This window comes from Paramormyrops kingsleyae, chromosome 4 (genome assembly GCF_048594095.1).
Source record: "Paramormyrops kingsleyae isolate MSU_618 chromosome 4, PKINGS_0.4, whole genome shotgun sequence".
In the NCBI taxonomy this organism is placed as follows: Eukaryota; Metazoa; Chordata; class Actinopteri; order Osteoglossiformes; family Mormyridae; genus Paramormyrops; species Paramormyrops kingsleyae.
Genome location: NC_132800.1, coordinates 34,511,573 through 34,528,212, shown reverse-complemented (window position 1 = coordinate 34,528,212; position 16,640 = coordinate 34,511,573). Strand labels below are relative to the sequence as shown.

Here is a 16,640-nt window from a genome sequence, read left to right as displayed (position 1 = left end):
AACATGACAGTTTGCTAACATTCATATCAGCGCCCGGTTGCCATGTTTGGTCAGCTGGCTGGAGTGAGGTGTTCAATTCGAGACAAGTCTGCACACACATTTAATCTATATAAGAGTTTTATTACCTTAATAAATAATAATAAATAATAGTCTGTAGGTTTTACAAACTACCCCAAAGCTTCTGATGTAGCTGATTTTACCATAAGATTTCTCACGTGAGAACCTGAAAGCGTGAGTTAGTGAGCTGGCAACCCTGTCAGCACTCAGTATAAATCAAGTTACCTGATTACATAGATTTCATACTATAATTCACTTAAATTAGTCATACACAACTGTAAACAACACACAGCAATTTTGGTTCCCAAACCAAAGCTTGCTACCAGTAATTCAGTTACAGCTGCTCTTAGCTTGAATATCCAAGCTTTGGGGCCGGTGCCTTCGAACCAAGCGGGCCGCTACTGCGGGCGGTTCGAGCAGTAATGTTACACCTTCCCTGGCCACCTCGCACCAGCGCAGTGCAGGTCGCGTCCACCTTTGTTTGCTAAGGCAGTTTGTTTATGGTTTGGTAATTACCTTTTAATGCCTTTTCTCTTTGAGGAACATCCTCCCACTATATATTATAAGTAGTATCTATGTTTATGTTAAGTTTATATTTGGTTAGCAGACAATTCTGTCCAAAGCACCATACAGAAATCATATAATAATAATAATAATCATAATAATAATAATGTGTCTTTCCTGATTAGATAGATGAATATGAGAGCATAATGTAGAGTTCATAGGTAGTTCAAACATAAAACATGAATATGCCCATGTGCCCCGCCTATTTCTCTGGTTACACGCCGCTACTGCACCCATCGTGTGAAATGCTCCCCCCCCCCCCCCCCCAAGTCTGAACAGTCCAGATCCGGGCCTGATCTGGACCTTTATTTATTGATTGTTTTATTTACCTGGAGGCTAGCAAAGGCATCCTGAAGTAACGGGGGACACTGACTGGCCGTACAGCTTTGATTTGCAATCTGCTGATGGGTAGACAGGTTTACCCAAAGTGATGTCCAGTTGTATTCAGTTGTAAAACTAATTTAACTGCAAAAATTCAGGTTAAACACCTTTTAATGAGATGCCTTTACCGTCAAAGTCCTTAACCACTGTACTATATGTTGTGGAAGGTTATGGGCAGCTCAATGGGAGGTGACACTGATTCAGACCTCCTTGGTCAGGGGTTTGAATCCCAGCCCTACTCCGAATATCAGAGGTGGAGATTTCAGGTCCAGAGAGTACAAATCCAGACCAGGATTTTGTTTCAACCAACCAGTTGAGTTGTCTGTGACTGTGACTCTTTATACTCAACTGGTTGATTGAAACAAAATCCTGGTCTGGATTTGTACTCTCTGGACCTGAAATCTCCACCTCTGCCGAATATGTAGAGGCTGCTTGGTCTTCACACAGTCCAAGGTCATGTAGTTAGTTGATAGTGACACTAATTTTCCCATTGTGAGTAGGTCCTGCAATGGATTGGCATCTTATCCAGGGTGTACTGCTGCCTAATGCCAGCAATTCACAAGCGAGTCCTTGGGGACCCCCAGACAGCCCATGTTTTTGCAGATAGGGACTGTCTGGCAGGGAGCTGGGAGGGAGCGAAAACGTGGACTGCTGGGGGTCGCTGAGGACCGGATTGGGAAACACTGCATTATGCTGGACGATCCCCTTGATAGATTGTCGACTGCCCACTATGCTGTACTGGAGAAGTGGCTGGAATTGATTCCGGTGGAAGGTTCTGAGCAGAACATCTGGATCAGCTCAGTGATAACCTGCACAAATCCCGCACGTTCACCTGTGCTTCATGCTGGACTTCTCTCCACTCACCACCAGGGGGAGTTAGGAGCATAGTGCACACAAGCTAAGAAGAAAATGGCAGCCCACAGACCATGCTTAAAGGTCTTCGTAGAGGTGGAAACAATGCAAGAGAAACCACAATATTACGACAAGCAAAGAAGAATTGATCAATGATGCAGTTAATAAAAACATTAACAAAATTAAAATGGCAGCAGTCCAAGGTTTAGAAACATATATTTATTCTGCAAATTTGGTGATAATTTCAACTTTACAAAAGGAAAATACAGATAATTGCAAGGGCTTGTAAACGTATGTTTTGATCTCACACTGACAGCTGTTCTTCTGAACTGTGTATTACGTATACCATTCCATTATAACCTATATTCCGAAATGTCCACCTGCGTCAGAAACGGAATCGTGCAGAATGATTAACACAACTGAATCTATATTTAACAATTAATGGCGTGATTGAAAACGACTAATGACTAAAGAAGATTTTTTTAAAATGAAGGTACAAAAAGAGTAGTTACATTCTCACAAGAAAAGTTTTATGGTTTGAATAAATTTATCTAGTACATTTTTGAATACCAAAAAGCTACTTTTTTGTTCTCCTGTAGCCGTATATCAAAATCTAGTAAGCTGATTTGCAAACCATTCAAGAGAGAATATTATTTATATAATTAAAAAACATTATTACTGAAATTGCTGGGCTTTTCCTGGGTTTGGCTAAAATAATAATTGTAATAATAGTCTTTAGTCTTTACAATAATGCTACAAACGAACAGAAAAAACGTGACCATATCATAGCATATTTCTTAAGGTCCTGGAGTCTGATGATTGAAGGTAACTGTTATAAACATGAGCATGCGGCACAGTCCACCGTGAAACCCTCTCTCTCACACAAACACACGCTGACCCGGTCGTATTCAGTTCTAAACATTTATTATGGCATTTTAACCTTCCAAATTAGCAAAACACATATATTACAACAGCACACCACAGATGGCTTCCAGGAATGTAAGTGGGTGTGGCCAAGCTTGGGGGCGTGGCTCAGGATTTGAACCCTATGGGAATTCAACCCATAGGACATAGCAAGTACAGCAGCATTAGAGCAACAGAGCCAAAATAGAGCAACAGTACACTTATGGTTGTGTTTTCTCAGCAGACAGCATATGATCCAATCCAGGATCCAAGAGAACTGAGCCTTGAGGAAAGAGTTGCTGGGATTAAGGAGACTGGGGAGACCGGCAGATCTCCAGAAGTTTGTGAAGAAGTTCTGCTTTGACCACACCCTGGAGAGCCCGGCATAGCTTGCCCATTGTACATCCCACATAGCCCTCTTTCATCTTCCAGCGCCCCAGAGCCTGGTAAACCATCTCGTTCAGCCCTTCGCGGACATAGTCATGCTCGATGGTCTCCACCTCCACGTCGGTGAGGCCGAGCCGCCGGACGCACTGCCTCCAGTTGATCCCGATGTTCTGCCGCAGCATTTCTAGATGCTCCTCCGTCACAGGGCAGTCCTCTAAGTGGAAAGAGCCAGATCACTGTCAAGGAGCCAAATCGCCGGGCAGTCGACGTTGGCCAACATCAACTTCACCAGCGCGCCGAATTACACGGGAGCCACGATAACAAATTATAAATGAACAAAAACACAACGTGACGCACCAAACTTCAGGAGAAGCTCCTGATACATGGAATTGCTTCCATTGGACGGAAGGCTGGGCAGACTGAAGTCTTGACATCCAATAAAAAGACGGTTGTTGTCACCAATTTGGACCCCCTTTGCATTACTTAGGAACACTATTTAAAAGCATAAACAAAAGTAGGTTATTGCAATGCCAGTCCATCCATACACCTTCCCACCAGTACCGAGTCTTTGTGAGCTCTGCAAACCCAGCAGGGACACCCTGGATGCCGGCCTATCACAGGGCACACACTCACAGACTATTGGTACTTTACAGACGCCAATTTGTTTCAGGAACTATAGGAGACAAAGAGTACCTAGAGGAAACCCATACTCATGCAGAAAAGGCAAGACAGACTGAGCAGGCCTACAAAAGACAACTACTGAGTCACCCGGAGATTTAAGTATTACTGAATCAATTAAGACTGATTTGTTTGTTATTATGTTATTAACGTATATTAAAGCTGTTAAGGTATGTTAGGATGTTAAGGTATACTTACATGCTGCTTATAAAAGTCCTATGAATGCATTATAAATGCATTATGAAGGTGCACTCAATGTTCTATGAATAATTAATGAATGCATTATGGAGGTGCAGTAACAAAGTGTTACCCAAAAATTGTATTATTTCGTAAGCAGCAGTGAGGGGGGGGCGTGAGCGAGTACCGATACGCAACATCATACCTGATTTGTATCCCGTGGACGAGTCTGGACTTTCAGATTCTGGGATTGGTATCGAATGGAGCTGGGCCTGCTCATGCTGTGGTGCATACTGGTACAGAGGGCTCCAGTCAGGGGAGCCCATGGGAGGGGCCACCACACTGGGACTGGGTGTTGACTGATTGCTGAATGAGGAGAAGTTCTCCACGGTTCCCCCAGAATGTGGGTCATTCTTGGTCCATGACTGCACAGTGGACACATGCAGTGGGGGCCGTGCTCGCCACGGAACCTCCCTCCGGTCCTCCCTGCCAATCTCAACAGACGGCCGAGGAGGTCCTGCGTCGGGCCGGTCGGGGTAGTTATAGCTGCCGTGCTTGTGGTAGTTAAACTCCTGTTCCAGCTTAACCTCCAGGTTGCTAACGGGCATGGCATCGCCCTGGTAGAGCTGCTCAGCGTTGGCGATGGCGTGAAGGTCCTCGATGCTGGCCTCCACGGGCATGTCGGAGCTCTTCAGGGAGGTGGGACAGTCTGTCAAGAGGCACAGACGCCAAGGGAAGTCAAAGCAAAATGCCGAATGAAGACGAGAATTCAAGGAACGCATTATGCAACCGTTCTTTCAATTCAGCACGTTCTCATAAAGAACAGGTCCTGAGAGAAAACCATGATTGCAGTGACTGCAGACTTTCACTTCTCAGTTTTCAGTAGACCTAAAGCCATCTGTCTGGAGTCTGAACATTTTTTTTATTCAGATAATGGCAAACTGTGACAGACACAACATTTTGTTGGCTTTTCAGTAAATGGCACGTTAACCAATCGTGATGGGTGTCTTTTTAAAAATCACTTTCACAAAAAAAAATAAAAAAATCGGTGTGGCTGGCCATCATTAGGAGACATTGTGTTAATCTGCATGATGGACTGTGCTACTTTGGGGGGAGGGGGAGGGGGAGGCGGGGGGGCTTTAAACAGCACTGTACTCACCTCCCTGCAGATTAAAAGAGTCCAGAGACAGGGATTTCATCTTCTCCAGGAAATCCTCTGGACCTTTATACTTTGCCTGTTAGTTGATTAAGTGACAGTGAGCAATATACGGGAGTCTTGTGCAAGAACACAAGTCACGTGACCGAATCCACAGAGGAGTAGGTAAAGAAAACGGCAATGACTGTGTATATGGTGGGTCGCGACACGGTTAGTCTGGTTGGGACTAAACACAAGATGCCACTGAAATGGAATTGTTAGTGTAATACAACAAGGTTTGTACTTTGCCATATGTGACACATGCGTAGATAACTGTAAAAATGCAATTCAAATACCCTATTTCACACCCTAACTGTTCTGCATGGACAGGACATCATTCTCTCTTTTAAGATGTTTTATAATGGTGAAATTACCCCACACATACTTGAATAATTCAACTAAACAAGGATACTCGCATTATTTGATCATATTTTTAAACTCTGTCGCAATTTCAACATGTCTTGGAACATTTTTAAGTTAGCTTCACACAATCTGATCTACCACTGTTTCAGATATGAACAATCACAGGGAATTAAAAAAAATGAATTTCAGTGGTGTGTCCGTGATACATACCATAAGCTGTGGTATATCTTTTTCCACGTTTTTCTCTAAGCCATTCTTGTAAAATTTTTTAAATGACTCATAGCTTTCTGTAGAGAGAGAAGGAGAATAATGGGGCTATTGAGGTCAGATGGGCTGCGTTCCCCAGCCCATGCGATATGAGTGGACTTTCTATGCTTCAGGAATTTCCAGAAAAGGGTGCAAGAAACAATGTACATGTGAATGGTAAAGGCTGGTTCATACTTCTGCACACAAGCGCAAGACTCGTGTATCCACTCCGCGTATGCATACACGGAAACGTTCATACTTCTCTGGTCAAGCCGTGTATTTTGCACATGCTGCGTTTTATTTGTGTCGTAATTATATTTTAATGAATACTATTAATATAAATGATTATTCTGATATTCCTTGCACGCGTGCCACAGCAAAGGGATGTCGAATTTATCAGCTGGCCGGTGTGAGATTTTCAATAAGGCAAGTCTGCAGTCACATACACACGCATTTACATGTATGTAACTGCTTTATCACCTTGTAAATAGTCTGTAGGGTTTGCAAACTAACCCAACGCTTATCAAAAGCTTCCATGTTGGTACTTAAAGTGGACACTAGCGAATCGGTCATTAAAATTAACAAATTAACCCATATGGGGCATACGAGCATATAACAGCAGGGTTGGGGCTGTTCCAGAATGCATTGATTAATTCCAATCCAAATCAGGACATGGAACTGGAGTTGCGATTGGAAAAAAGGCCATGGGGAACACAACTGGAATTGAATTTGAATTTCAGGGAGATTTAAATTCCAACTCCAGCTCCATTTTCTGATTTGGATTGGAATTGATGAATGCATTCCCGGAATGGCCCCAACCCTGTCTGACTCTGTCAACGTTGACTGGAAGCTCTTTCATTAAGTTTGACGATGTTCTACGTGTTGTAGCAGACACCCCGAAGTCCCACATCAAGCACGCAAAAACACGGACGCCAATGCAAACTGCGGAGACCTGTAAACGTTGGACGCTGCTCCGGGTTCTGCTGCCAGCAGTTCTTCATCAGCGTCACCATCTCAGCCGGAGTGGATTGTGGAATGAGATTCTCGTCGGGGCGGTTCCCCAAACGGACGCACGCACATACCTGGTCTTCGTTTAGGGCATCTAGAGGGAGCAGAAGAAATATTTAGAAATGCATCTCAGGCATTACAAACACCAAAATGACCCATAACGACAGTGAAAACATTTCCACGGAGACTGAGCTAATTGCGTTGAACTGGATGAAGAGGCTCTTACATGCAATATTTGTGCCAGAGCAAGAACTTCATGGCTGGGTCCACGATGTTCGTGGCGCTAATAGGCTAATCTTTTTTTAGCATCTGTAAGTGATTATTTTTAGGGGGGGGGGGGTCACCGGGAGAGAGGGGCTAGGACCCCCGGGGCCCACTGATGGCACCGACACCATCTACAGAGCAGGGACCGCATGGTGGAACATGTGGCATGTGGGACAGAACAACTGCAGACATTTGCCACACCATAAATAAAATACTGTCAAAAAAACTCCATGAATTTCAGTCACAGGAAGGCATGATGCTGCCCTCTTCAGCAGACAGTCAGATGGTCACAGACTACAGACACCCGCTCCTGGGCGGTGTTCCACAAAGTAGAATTTCTCAGTTTAGCTAGGTTAACTTAAGCTACATGTCATGACTGTCCAATAAGAGTTTAGGTAAGGAGCCTTCCTATTGGGCAATCATAACTTCTATCTTAAATTAATCCAGCTAACTGGGAAATCCGATTTTGTGGATCACCCACATGTTCAGAGGACATTACGTGCCAGTAAGACTGAATTTTACAAGTTGGTTTAGATAAGAGCTATAAAAACACATTAAAGGAAGGATATACAAACTCTCATAAGGCTGTTTTCTGGTAAGCACCACCCAAACAACAATGGCAAAGCTGTAGACGTCGGACTTCTCAGAGGAGCGGGCATGGATGCTCATCAGATGCTCGGGGGCCATGTAGCTGAGAGTCCCCGCCGTGGTGCCACAAGTCCGCTGGCCCAAGCGGCTCTTATTGCGCGACTCCTCCTTGGTCAGCTTGCTCCAGCTCTGGCACGTGGCGAGGCCCAGATCCGCAATCTGCACACGTGCACACGCACACATACGCATAAACCGTGTGAGTCAGGCACAGGCACTTCTGACGCTGCATGGGGTGGAAGTGAGAAGATGGACACGGAAGCCGGAAAAACACCTTTATCAGCGATTACTGACGAAAGCGGTACATTAGGAGGAGTCCAGGAAGTTGAGGGAAATACGGCTGCCAGTGACAAGTAGGAGTAAGGTTCAGTCAAGGCGGGTGCAGAAAAAGGCACCACCTTTTAATGTTTCCCAATCCAGTCCTCGGGGACCCATAGTTCGTCCACATTTTTGCTCCCTCTCAGCTCCTGGTAGGGAACAAAAATTTGGACTGTCTGTGGCTCCCTGAGGACCGGATTGGGCCTTAGTGGAATCCACAGGGGCTGAGAGCTAGAACAGCAACTTTCACTGTTAAAAAGAGCTACAGATAAGTCTTAAGATTCCACCATCCCCCTTTCACACATTTCCAGGTTCACTATCAGGATTCAGAGATGACATCTGTCAACTCTGTTATGAAGACACTTTTACAGCAATGGTTCTCAGTCCTGTTCCTGGCGTTCGCAGCCAGACTGTTTTCATTCCAACCCTACTTTAATCAAGCTCAGATGGTCCTTAATAGGCTAATAATCAATGAGACAGGATGAAAGCAGAGTGGGTTGGAATGAACACATTCTAGCTACACCCTCAGAAAAAAGGGTACCAACTCTGAGGAACATCCCCAAGGTACAAATAACATTAATGTACCATCAATGGTACAGAAATCTTCCTCAGACTCCATTTCTGTATCTTAAAATGTATTACCTACAGCTGAAGGTACGATTGACAGACCCTTGAGGGTACAACCCCAGTGACAAGCAAAGGTACAAACTGGTACCCTTTTTTTCAGAAAGTGTAGGGATCCTCCAAGAACAGGATTAAGAACCACTGGTATTCAGTAAAAGGTAAAGACATACCTTGATATGGAAATCCTCATCTACCAGTATATTGTCTGGTTTCAGGTCTTTGTGAATGATGTCATTCTGTGATAAGTACACCATTCCATCAAGGATGTCCAGAATGATCCTCCCCTTTATGGAGACTGGTACGTCAACCTGGAACAATGCAGGTCTTTTAAAGCAAAGATGCTACACTGTAGTAAGACCTTATACAATGTTTGGGACTACTCTGCAAGCACGTTCCCAAGATGCTACGCTGGACATAAAAATAAAATATTGAAGGTGACTTTCTATTTCTCAGATTTCAAATCATTTGTGTGCCATGACTGAACCAAACGTTTGCGTGAGGCCACGGTCCTTTATGAAAAATGCTATTCATTTGAGCAGTCATCATAATGCACTACAGGTATCTTCATAATGCATTATAATACACTCATAAAGTATTATGAATACAGCTATAACTATTTATAGAAAGGAATATCACATTACACCCATGCTTATTAAACACTATGAATGCTTTATGACTCTGTCAAGTAAAATGCACTATAGATACCTTCATAATGCAATATAACGGTCAATATAACAACTAAAGATGCTTTGTACTGCATTATAAAAGTATTTATGGTGCATTATAGATGAGAGCCTCATAGAGCATTCATAATGCATAATAAACATGGCTGCAATGTGTCATGTCTTTTTATAAACAGCCGTATTATCTTATGTCATCAAGGAAAGTCTGTGTGAAATACCCTGTCCAGCATAGCCAGCAGGTTGCCTCTAGAGATGAACTCCATGACCAATGAATAGGCCCCGTCCTCCATGATCAGGCCCAGAAGCTTGACGATCCGCTTATGGTTCAGTTTGTGCAAGATACGACCCTCCTCCATCAGAGACTTTTTGTACTTACTTATGACACAAATAAAGAAAAAAAGCATAGGAAGACAGTAAAATATGTAGCAGTGATTTACATCTTGTCAGTACATGCTGCCCTCTTTATCCTTCAGCAACTTAATCACAAATCCAGTAATTTAAAATGTGAGCAAGTTATTCCAGTTTACATAACTAAAAAAAAATTAAAAATCTGTCAAGCCACGACAGGAAGCACTAAAAAATATTCTATTTATAATAAATAACAGCATTAGGCAGGTGGTGTTTGATAATATTATACAGAAATGATAACTGGAAGTTTCATATATAAACACTTCCTGCCCTGATACTTGTTCAGGAAATCCCATTCCACCATTTAATAAATGTCTTTTGTTAATGTATTGAGACATGCATCCACTGAAACTGTACTTAAGAGTATCCTAGAAGTAAACGATAACTAAGCAAGATAATTCCCACATTCAGTATTTTTTCCCATGTCATTACAACTGAGTGGGCAATCCTATAAAAACTAGTTAGTTGGGTAGTTAATCAGACATAAGCTGTTCAGTTCTGACATTAAGAGTAGTGAGGTGACTTACTCGTTCGGTGGGTATCCCGTGTAGACGGTCTTCTGGACCACCTGGCCGTGCGTCTTGTGGTAGCACAGGTAAACCTGTCCAAAGCAACCAAAGTCCAAGGGAGCCTTTTTGATAAGGTCTGCAGACGTCATGCAGATGGACTCCGATGCTACAGCCATTGCCAGTAACTAAGCAGCTTAGCCCTTGACACGAAACAGAAAGAGGATAGCAATACGCCAGTCAAAAGTTACGTCAAAGTAATGACATGAAAACAGCGTCAATCGTGTATGGTTTTCTATTACTAAAATGAACAAATACGAAACATCCAATAGTCATAAAAAGTTACAGAAACCTTTTAACGTAAAATGTAATTACGACCTTTTAAAGCGTCTGCTAACAGTTTTATTCTTTCAATTCCTACAACACGCTAAGTATTTAAACGATATTCGCCATTTATAGTTAAAACGAAAACCAAACCCAAAAAAAACAATGTATTAAAAAAACAAATACATTTACAATACATGTATATAATTTAAGCATACTTACCTTCGTACATCAAGGCGTCAGCTTATTTCCGGAAGGTTTGTTTCCCAAAAAGAAAGTAAAAAGGAGAAACTCCGGCAGCACAATCAGACGCATGTAATCAACTGCCGAGGCGCCGATCGCATTCCTCACACGGGTAAATAATAATGACAGATAAATTAGTCATATGTTTTAAACTCAGTTCCGAGTATTTTTCGGTTAACTGAATGATTTTGACAATACTTTAAATAATTATTAATCGAATCAAACTAGATAACTGAATTAATGTAGTGAGTGAATTCAGCATCATGTAGTTACTCTTTTTCATAGACTACTCAGCAGCCAACTTAAACCACTTCCTTTTTAGACAGTAATATTATAACAGGAAGAAACTAAAAAGGGGACACATTAATCGGTAATAAGCAATAAGCGTAGTCTATGAACATTGAAAATGCATTATTGAAACAATACAATAGAGTTGACTCCTCCGGTTAAGATTTTGTTACACAAAGATTCTCTGACAAATATCATATTATTAATTCAAACGATTTAAAAAAAAACCTATATTTCTTATTTTATAATATTTGATGCATTGGTGGCATGTTGATGAGGTGGTTAGAACTGTTGCCTCACACCTCTGGGACACGGGTTCAAGTCTCTGCCTGGGTTACATGTGTGGAGTTTGCATGTTCTCCCCGTGTCGTCGTGGGGTTGCCTCTAGGTACTCTGGTTTCCCCCCACAGTCCAAAAACATGCTGAGGTTGATTGGAGTTGCTAATTTGCCCCTAGGTGTGAATGGTGTGTGAGTGCGCCCTGTGATGGGCTGGCCCCCCATCCTGGGTTGTATCCCGCCTTGTGCCCATAGCTTCCGGGATAGGCTCCGGACCCCCCACGACCCAGCAGGATAAGTGGTTAGGAAAATGGATGGATGGATGATGTATTGGGGAGTGTTGTTTCACACCTCTGGAACTCTGACTTCGTGCTGTGTGTTAGTATGTTATCCCAGTACCTCTAAATAAACCAGTTCACTCCCACAGCTCAGTGACATGCAGTTAGGTGGACTGGCCCATAATATGTAGATGTACTAGCATCCTGTTCAAGGTGTTTTCCCTACCTTGTGCCCCATGACCCTGTAATGGATGGATGGATGGATAATATTTGCAAACTAAATTTGCATTTAGTGAGGTTTGTATTGTTTTATCGGCTGCAATCTCAAAGTAAATCAAGTGAATTCATTAATGAATTGCACTAAAAATGGTGACTGTTCTACATGTTGTTATTAGTTAACTTTGTGAGCAAATGAGTGGAGATTGTTTGTATGAACTGTGATTGACAAAGTTTTGTTTGTGGGTTTCCAATAGGAAATATTGGTGTTGTTGTACTTAATGTTTAATGCACTTCATCATGTTATACAGCCATGGAAAAAAATTTAAGAGACCACAGCAAACTTTTTGTTTCTGTCACGATCGCGGCGGTCGAGCAGGCAGGAAGCGGCGATGAACGAGGCAAGCAAGCAGGCAGGATAGCGGGAAACGAGGGTTTATTTGGGGTGATGGGCCAGACAGCGACGCACATCACATCAATGACGGACACCCAACTAAGGAAGACGTGGACTAATATACATGAAACAACCAGAAATAACAGGGAACAGCTGGGTACAATAAGGGAAGCACACGTGGATGATGAGGGGGCGTGGCACACACGAGGATCGGACGAGCTGGGCGCAGAGTACTGTATGTGAGTGGAGTGGAGCGGCAAGAATTTCCGCTCCGGGCTCAGAGCATTTCATGATCACTCCGCTCCAGCTCCGCTCTGGGTTTACCATTTTCCGCTCCTCGCTCCCTCCCTGCTCCCTCCTCACTTGATCCTCGCTCCATGTTCGCTCCATGAAAAAAATGTCTCTAATTAACGCTCCACTGTAATTTTTCATTATTTATTTATTTTTATATCGAACCTCTGTGCGTTCAGTGAAAAACAAATGCACAATACTTGGAGAAAAATATCAACGTGCTTTAGTAGAACAGTAGCTATATTAGCCCAAGCCAAATATAGCTCACTTTTGAACAAAATGAAATACAAATGCTGGATGTGGCTAGATTAAATAATTAACCAGAAGAAAAACATTACATTAAATAAAATAAATAAATTACTAAACTAAAATAAGTTAAACAAGTGGCCAAAAAAAAAAAAAAATGCATGTAGGCTATTATTGCCTTCTTTTTAAACCAAATTGTTGGTTGAACAGTCACTCTATTAATGATCAAAATTAAATCTCCAATGCTGCATTCACTTTGAGAAAAACGAGCTTTTGCAGAGTGGAGGGTATCAAGCAATTGATTTATGCAGTTGGTATTGGCAATTTGGGTTGTTAAAGCATTTCAGGGGAGACGGCGATTATATTAGAAAATTATAATTTCTACCTCTAATATTTAGAGAGACAAAGAAATGTATTATGAACCACCGACCTTTAGATTTGCTGTCCAAGTGTGAGTGGAACACTGTATCGTGTTTTCTCGACACATGCCTTTTAAGATTCTACAACGAACCTTTTGTCTCGCTTTCTCCTTTGTCGTCATTACCTTTTAAGATACATTTGTATTTTTGATCACCTTCTTTAAAGTAGTATTTCAGAAAATCCATCTTTCTGTCAGTGGTGCTTAACTGTGCTTTGCACAACATGAATTCGTTCATGCTATAGCTAATGCAGTTGCATTATGGGCCGGAGCGGTAGTGGAGCGCTCTTGGAGCGAGAGAAAATCGCGACGCTCCGACTTTCAAAAAATACGCTCCAAGCTCCAGGCAAAATCATGCAGCTCCACGCCTCGCTCCGCTCCCACTCCGCTCCGCTCACATACTCTGGCTGGGCGTGACAGTTTTACTCATTTCTCAATTTATGGGTGTGAATCTGTGAATAATATTATTTTCTTGCAAACTGCAGCCTGATTCTTCTCTGTTTCTCATTAATGAAGAGCTTCTTCCTTGCTTTACGGGACTTCAGTCCTGCTTCTAGGAGCCTGATATGAACTGTCCTAGCAGTGCACTTCACACCTGCACTTAATGTTTCCCGTTCCTTTTGAAGGTCACTTGATGTCATCCTATGATTCATGAGAACAGTCATCTCTGGCATTAGAATGTCGCTTCTGCCCTTTATCTGTCTGGTTTCTGGTCATTCCCAGTGTCTCCTGCTTCACCTTATTCTTTTGTACTGCTGACTTGGAAGCAACCTGCTTTTCAGCATAGCCTTCTGCCATCAGAACTATGATTAAGCCACGATCTAAAATGCAAATTTGTTTAAAAATACAGGTCTCTTAACTTTTTCCATGGCTTTACATTGTTTTTATTTTACTGTTTATACTCTGTTTCACTACTGTTGTTTCACATTAAGTTGTGTCGTCACCAGAAATTACTCCAGTACATTATTTTTGTTGTATTATGTCTGTTTACTTTTATTGCCCTGAGGTCTGGCCCTGCATTAGACCACAACCAATTCCTGTATGTTCCACTTATGGGCAATGCAGTGCTTAGAGTTCAACTGATTTTCAAATTTAATATATGAGATATCTGTTTCAGTTAATGAGTCTAAATCTGCTGGTCCCTGTTCACATAAAAATCGTACTCTGATCCAAATTATATATTCTAAGATATTACAATTCCGAAAACCCACTGCAATCCAAATGATGAGGTCTACGGCACAGTACCATACCCTAGGCCTCATTCTTTGAGTGCAATACCACTAGAGTTTCACTCATGTTAAAACAGGGTCACAATCCAGGGGCCTGTATCAGTAAGCAGGATTTCCTTCTTAGCCGCATAACTTGTCGGATTTAAGGTAGTCTGGGATAAACCTTTAGACTGTCATACCTTAAATCCGACAAGTTATCTGGCTAAGCAAGAAATCCAGCCTCGTGACACTGGCACCAGAGCTTTCCTGTTAGCTTCAGTAACACTCTCTATCAAAAATGGCATTAATAATTAATATCCTGATAATTAGTGATCAGTTAATATGGGTCCTGTGGTACGGCCATGTACAGAAACGCAGAAAATCCACTCAAAGCTGTTTTTGTTTTCTTTTTGCTTGTTTTTTGTTTTTCTCTCTAGTTATTTTGGAACAATGAGCAGCACATTTCCGGCCCGTACGCGCAGAAAGACTCGTAAAACTACACCGAGTTTCCTTGCTGTGGTCCCTCTACAACCTCCACCACAAGTGCAGTCACCTATCTCAGCTAAGAAAAAAAAAGCCATTTCCTATAGGCACATCTGCAGCGAGCTGCCGACCTCCACGACACTAACAGCTCTACTTGCCCACTCCGCACCCCGCGCCTCGCGGCTTCCTGTCCAACGCCCACCGCCCTCTTGTCTCACATTCAAATTTCCCCCGCCTCCCGGCTCCCTCGTGATTCAGCACACGCTGACATGCCAGAGAGCATTATGGGGATTTCCTGTTCACTCGACCTGACCTTCAGCGGGCTCCGAGCAACCGATTGCGTCAATCCAGACCACAGGCTTTTATGCGTACCTTCCTGTGATTTACGGCCATTTTTTTTTCGCCGAAAAACGATGTTGCGATACCTAGAAAAGTAGCCGGTATATGCTGTGGTGTGTTCCTGTCGAAGAGGCACCCAGTAAGGCCCAGTCACATCTTCAGTTTATGGACTAGGCCACAAATATATGATCTGATTTGAGGAATGACAGCATCCACTGCACCACAAGGATGGATCTGAGTTCATTTTGACAGAAATGAAACAACAAACCTTCACTTTTTTGTGGTGTTTCATAAGACACGTAAAGAAGCAGTTGGCTTTCAGTATTGAATATAACTTATATAAGTATTTGTTCAAATTCATAGACCGTTTTACAATTAATTTTTTTCGGGCCATTTTTAATGCGATTGTTTTTTATTGACAGGAAAAATGATGGTAGCACAAACTCACACTTTTACTGGCAGTATGACTCATGCCAAATTATGATAAAAAAAAAACGAAGCAGCGTAAGATCGCTCATTGATAAAAGCGGCTTTCTGTGAGTCGCCTGGGAAAACACCGCAGTGGAACACGCTTCAAACCGTGAAGCACATGTGACAGATTCACATGGCCGTGCTTAAATACTGTACGACACTCGTCGGGTTTCTGTAAACGCCTCTGTTGTTTGTTGTTAAATTCTCATATACAAAACCGCAAATCAGACCAGAAACTATGGGACCAGTCTGCGAAGATGGCTAAAAATAGACACCTTTCAAAATGCAAGTGCACAACAGATACCTCTCAAAATATAGCTGTCTGGAAATTACTATGTTCGCCGTGTCTGTCTGTTTACTGTCACTTTCTCTAATTTCGACTAGTGAACAATAAACAAGACACTTTATATTTTTGATGACTCAGTTGTGCTATCTTTAGTGCTTTTATCCCCTGATAACAGCTAACTACTTCTTCCCCAAGCTACACAAGGGAAGACGCATCACTATTTTGCAGACTTCCATTTGATCGGTATCGAGCAAATGACTAACTACCGTGCCAGTGTTAGTCTTGAAGAAAGTAACATGATGGGGGAGGGGACACGCTGGGGGAGCTGGCGGTGACATTACAGCCGGGGACATGCAGGTGGAATTCGAAATAGCGACCCGTATAAGAGGAGACATGGCAGAGTCGGAAAGGTATGCATCCTAACTTCCACCTGGGTCTCCGTGTGCTCGTGTTCAGGGAAATGACTGTTAGGCCTGTCTTTTCGATGAGCGCAGCAGTGAAGAATTTCTGCGTGTCATCTTTTATTTTCGTACCCTGGATGCGGAACAGCAACTAATATATCAACCCAAGTTCGTTCTTAGGATATTGTAAATGCAAAAAACCCTTGACATGGTAGATT

At 42.5% G+C, this 16,640-nt stretch overlaps 1 protein-coding gene across 1 annotated transcript; it reads right to left on the bottom strand.

Annotated features, from left to right (window-relative positions):
* Positions 1-2,058: 2,058 nt before the first annotated feature.
* Positions 2,059-10,950, bottom strand: ripk1l (receptor (TNFRSF)-interacting serine-threonine kinase 1, like). The gene is made up of 11 exons (XM_023815638.2): positions 10,806-10,950; positions 10,281-10,462; positions 9,564-9,720; positions 8,833-8,970; positions 7,651-7,882; positions 6,756-6,905; positions 5,768-5,844; positions 5,159-5,234; positions 4,205-4,708; positions 3,502-3,636; positions 2,059-3,358 (listed from the first exon to the last, which is right to left on the bottom strand). The coding sequence occupies exons 2-11, from the start codon at positions 10,436-10,438 to the stop codon at positions 3,063-3,065; spliced, it is 1,923 nt and encodes a 640-aa protein (XP_023671406.2). The 5' UTR covers positions 10,439-10,462; positions 10,806-10,950; the 3' UTR covers positions 2,059-3,062.
* Positions 10,951-16,640: the final 5,690 nt, after the last annotated feature.

Excerpts from the sequence above, each read along its gene's own strand:
- ripk1l (XM_023815638.2), bottom strand. The coding sequence starts at position 10,438 with ATGGCTGTAGCATCGGAGTCCATCTGCATGACGTCTGCAGACCTTATC. Across the intron at positions 9,721-10,280 it reads ACGGGATACCCACCGAACGA|TAAGTACAAAAAGTCTCTGA; the intron begins GTAAGTCACCTC and ends TTGTGTCATAAG. Across the intron at positions 8,971-9,563 it reads TGCTGGCTATGCTGGACAGG|GTTGACGTACCAGTCTCCAT; the intron begins GTATTTCACACA and ends GCATTGTTCCAG.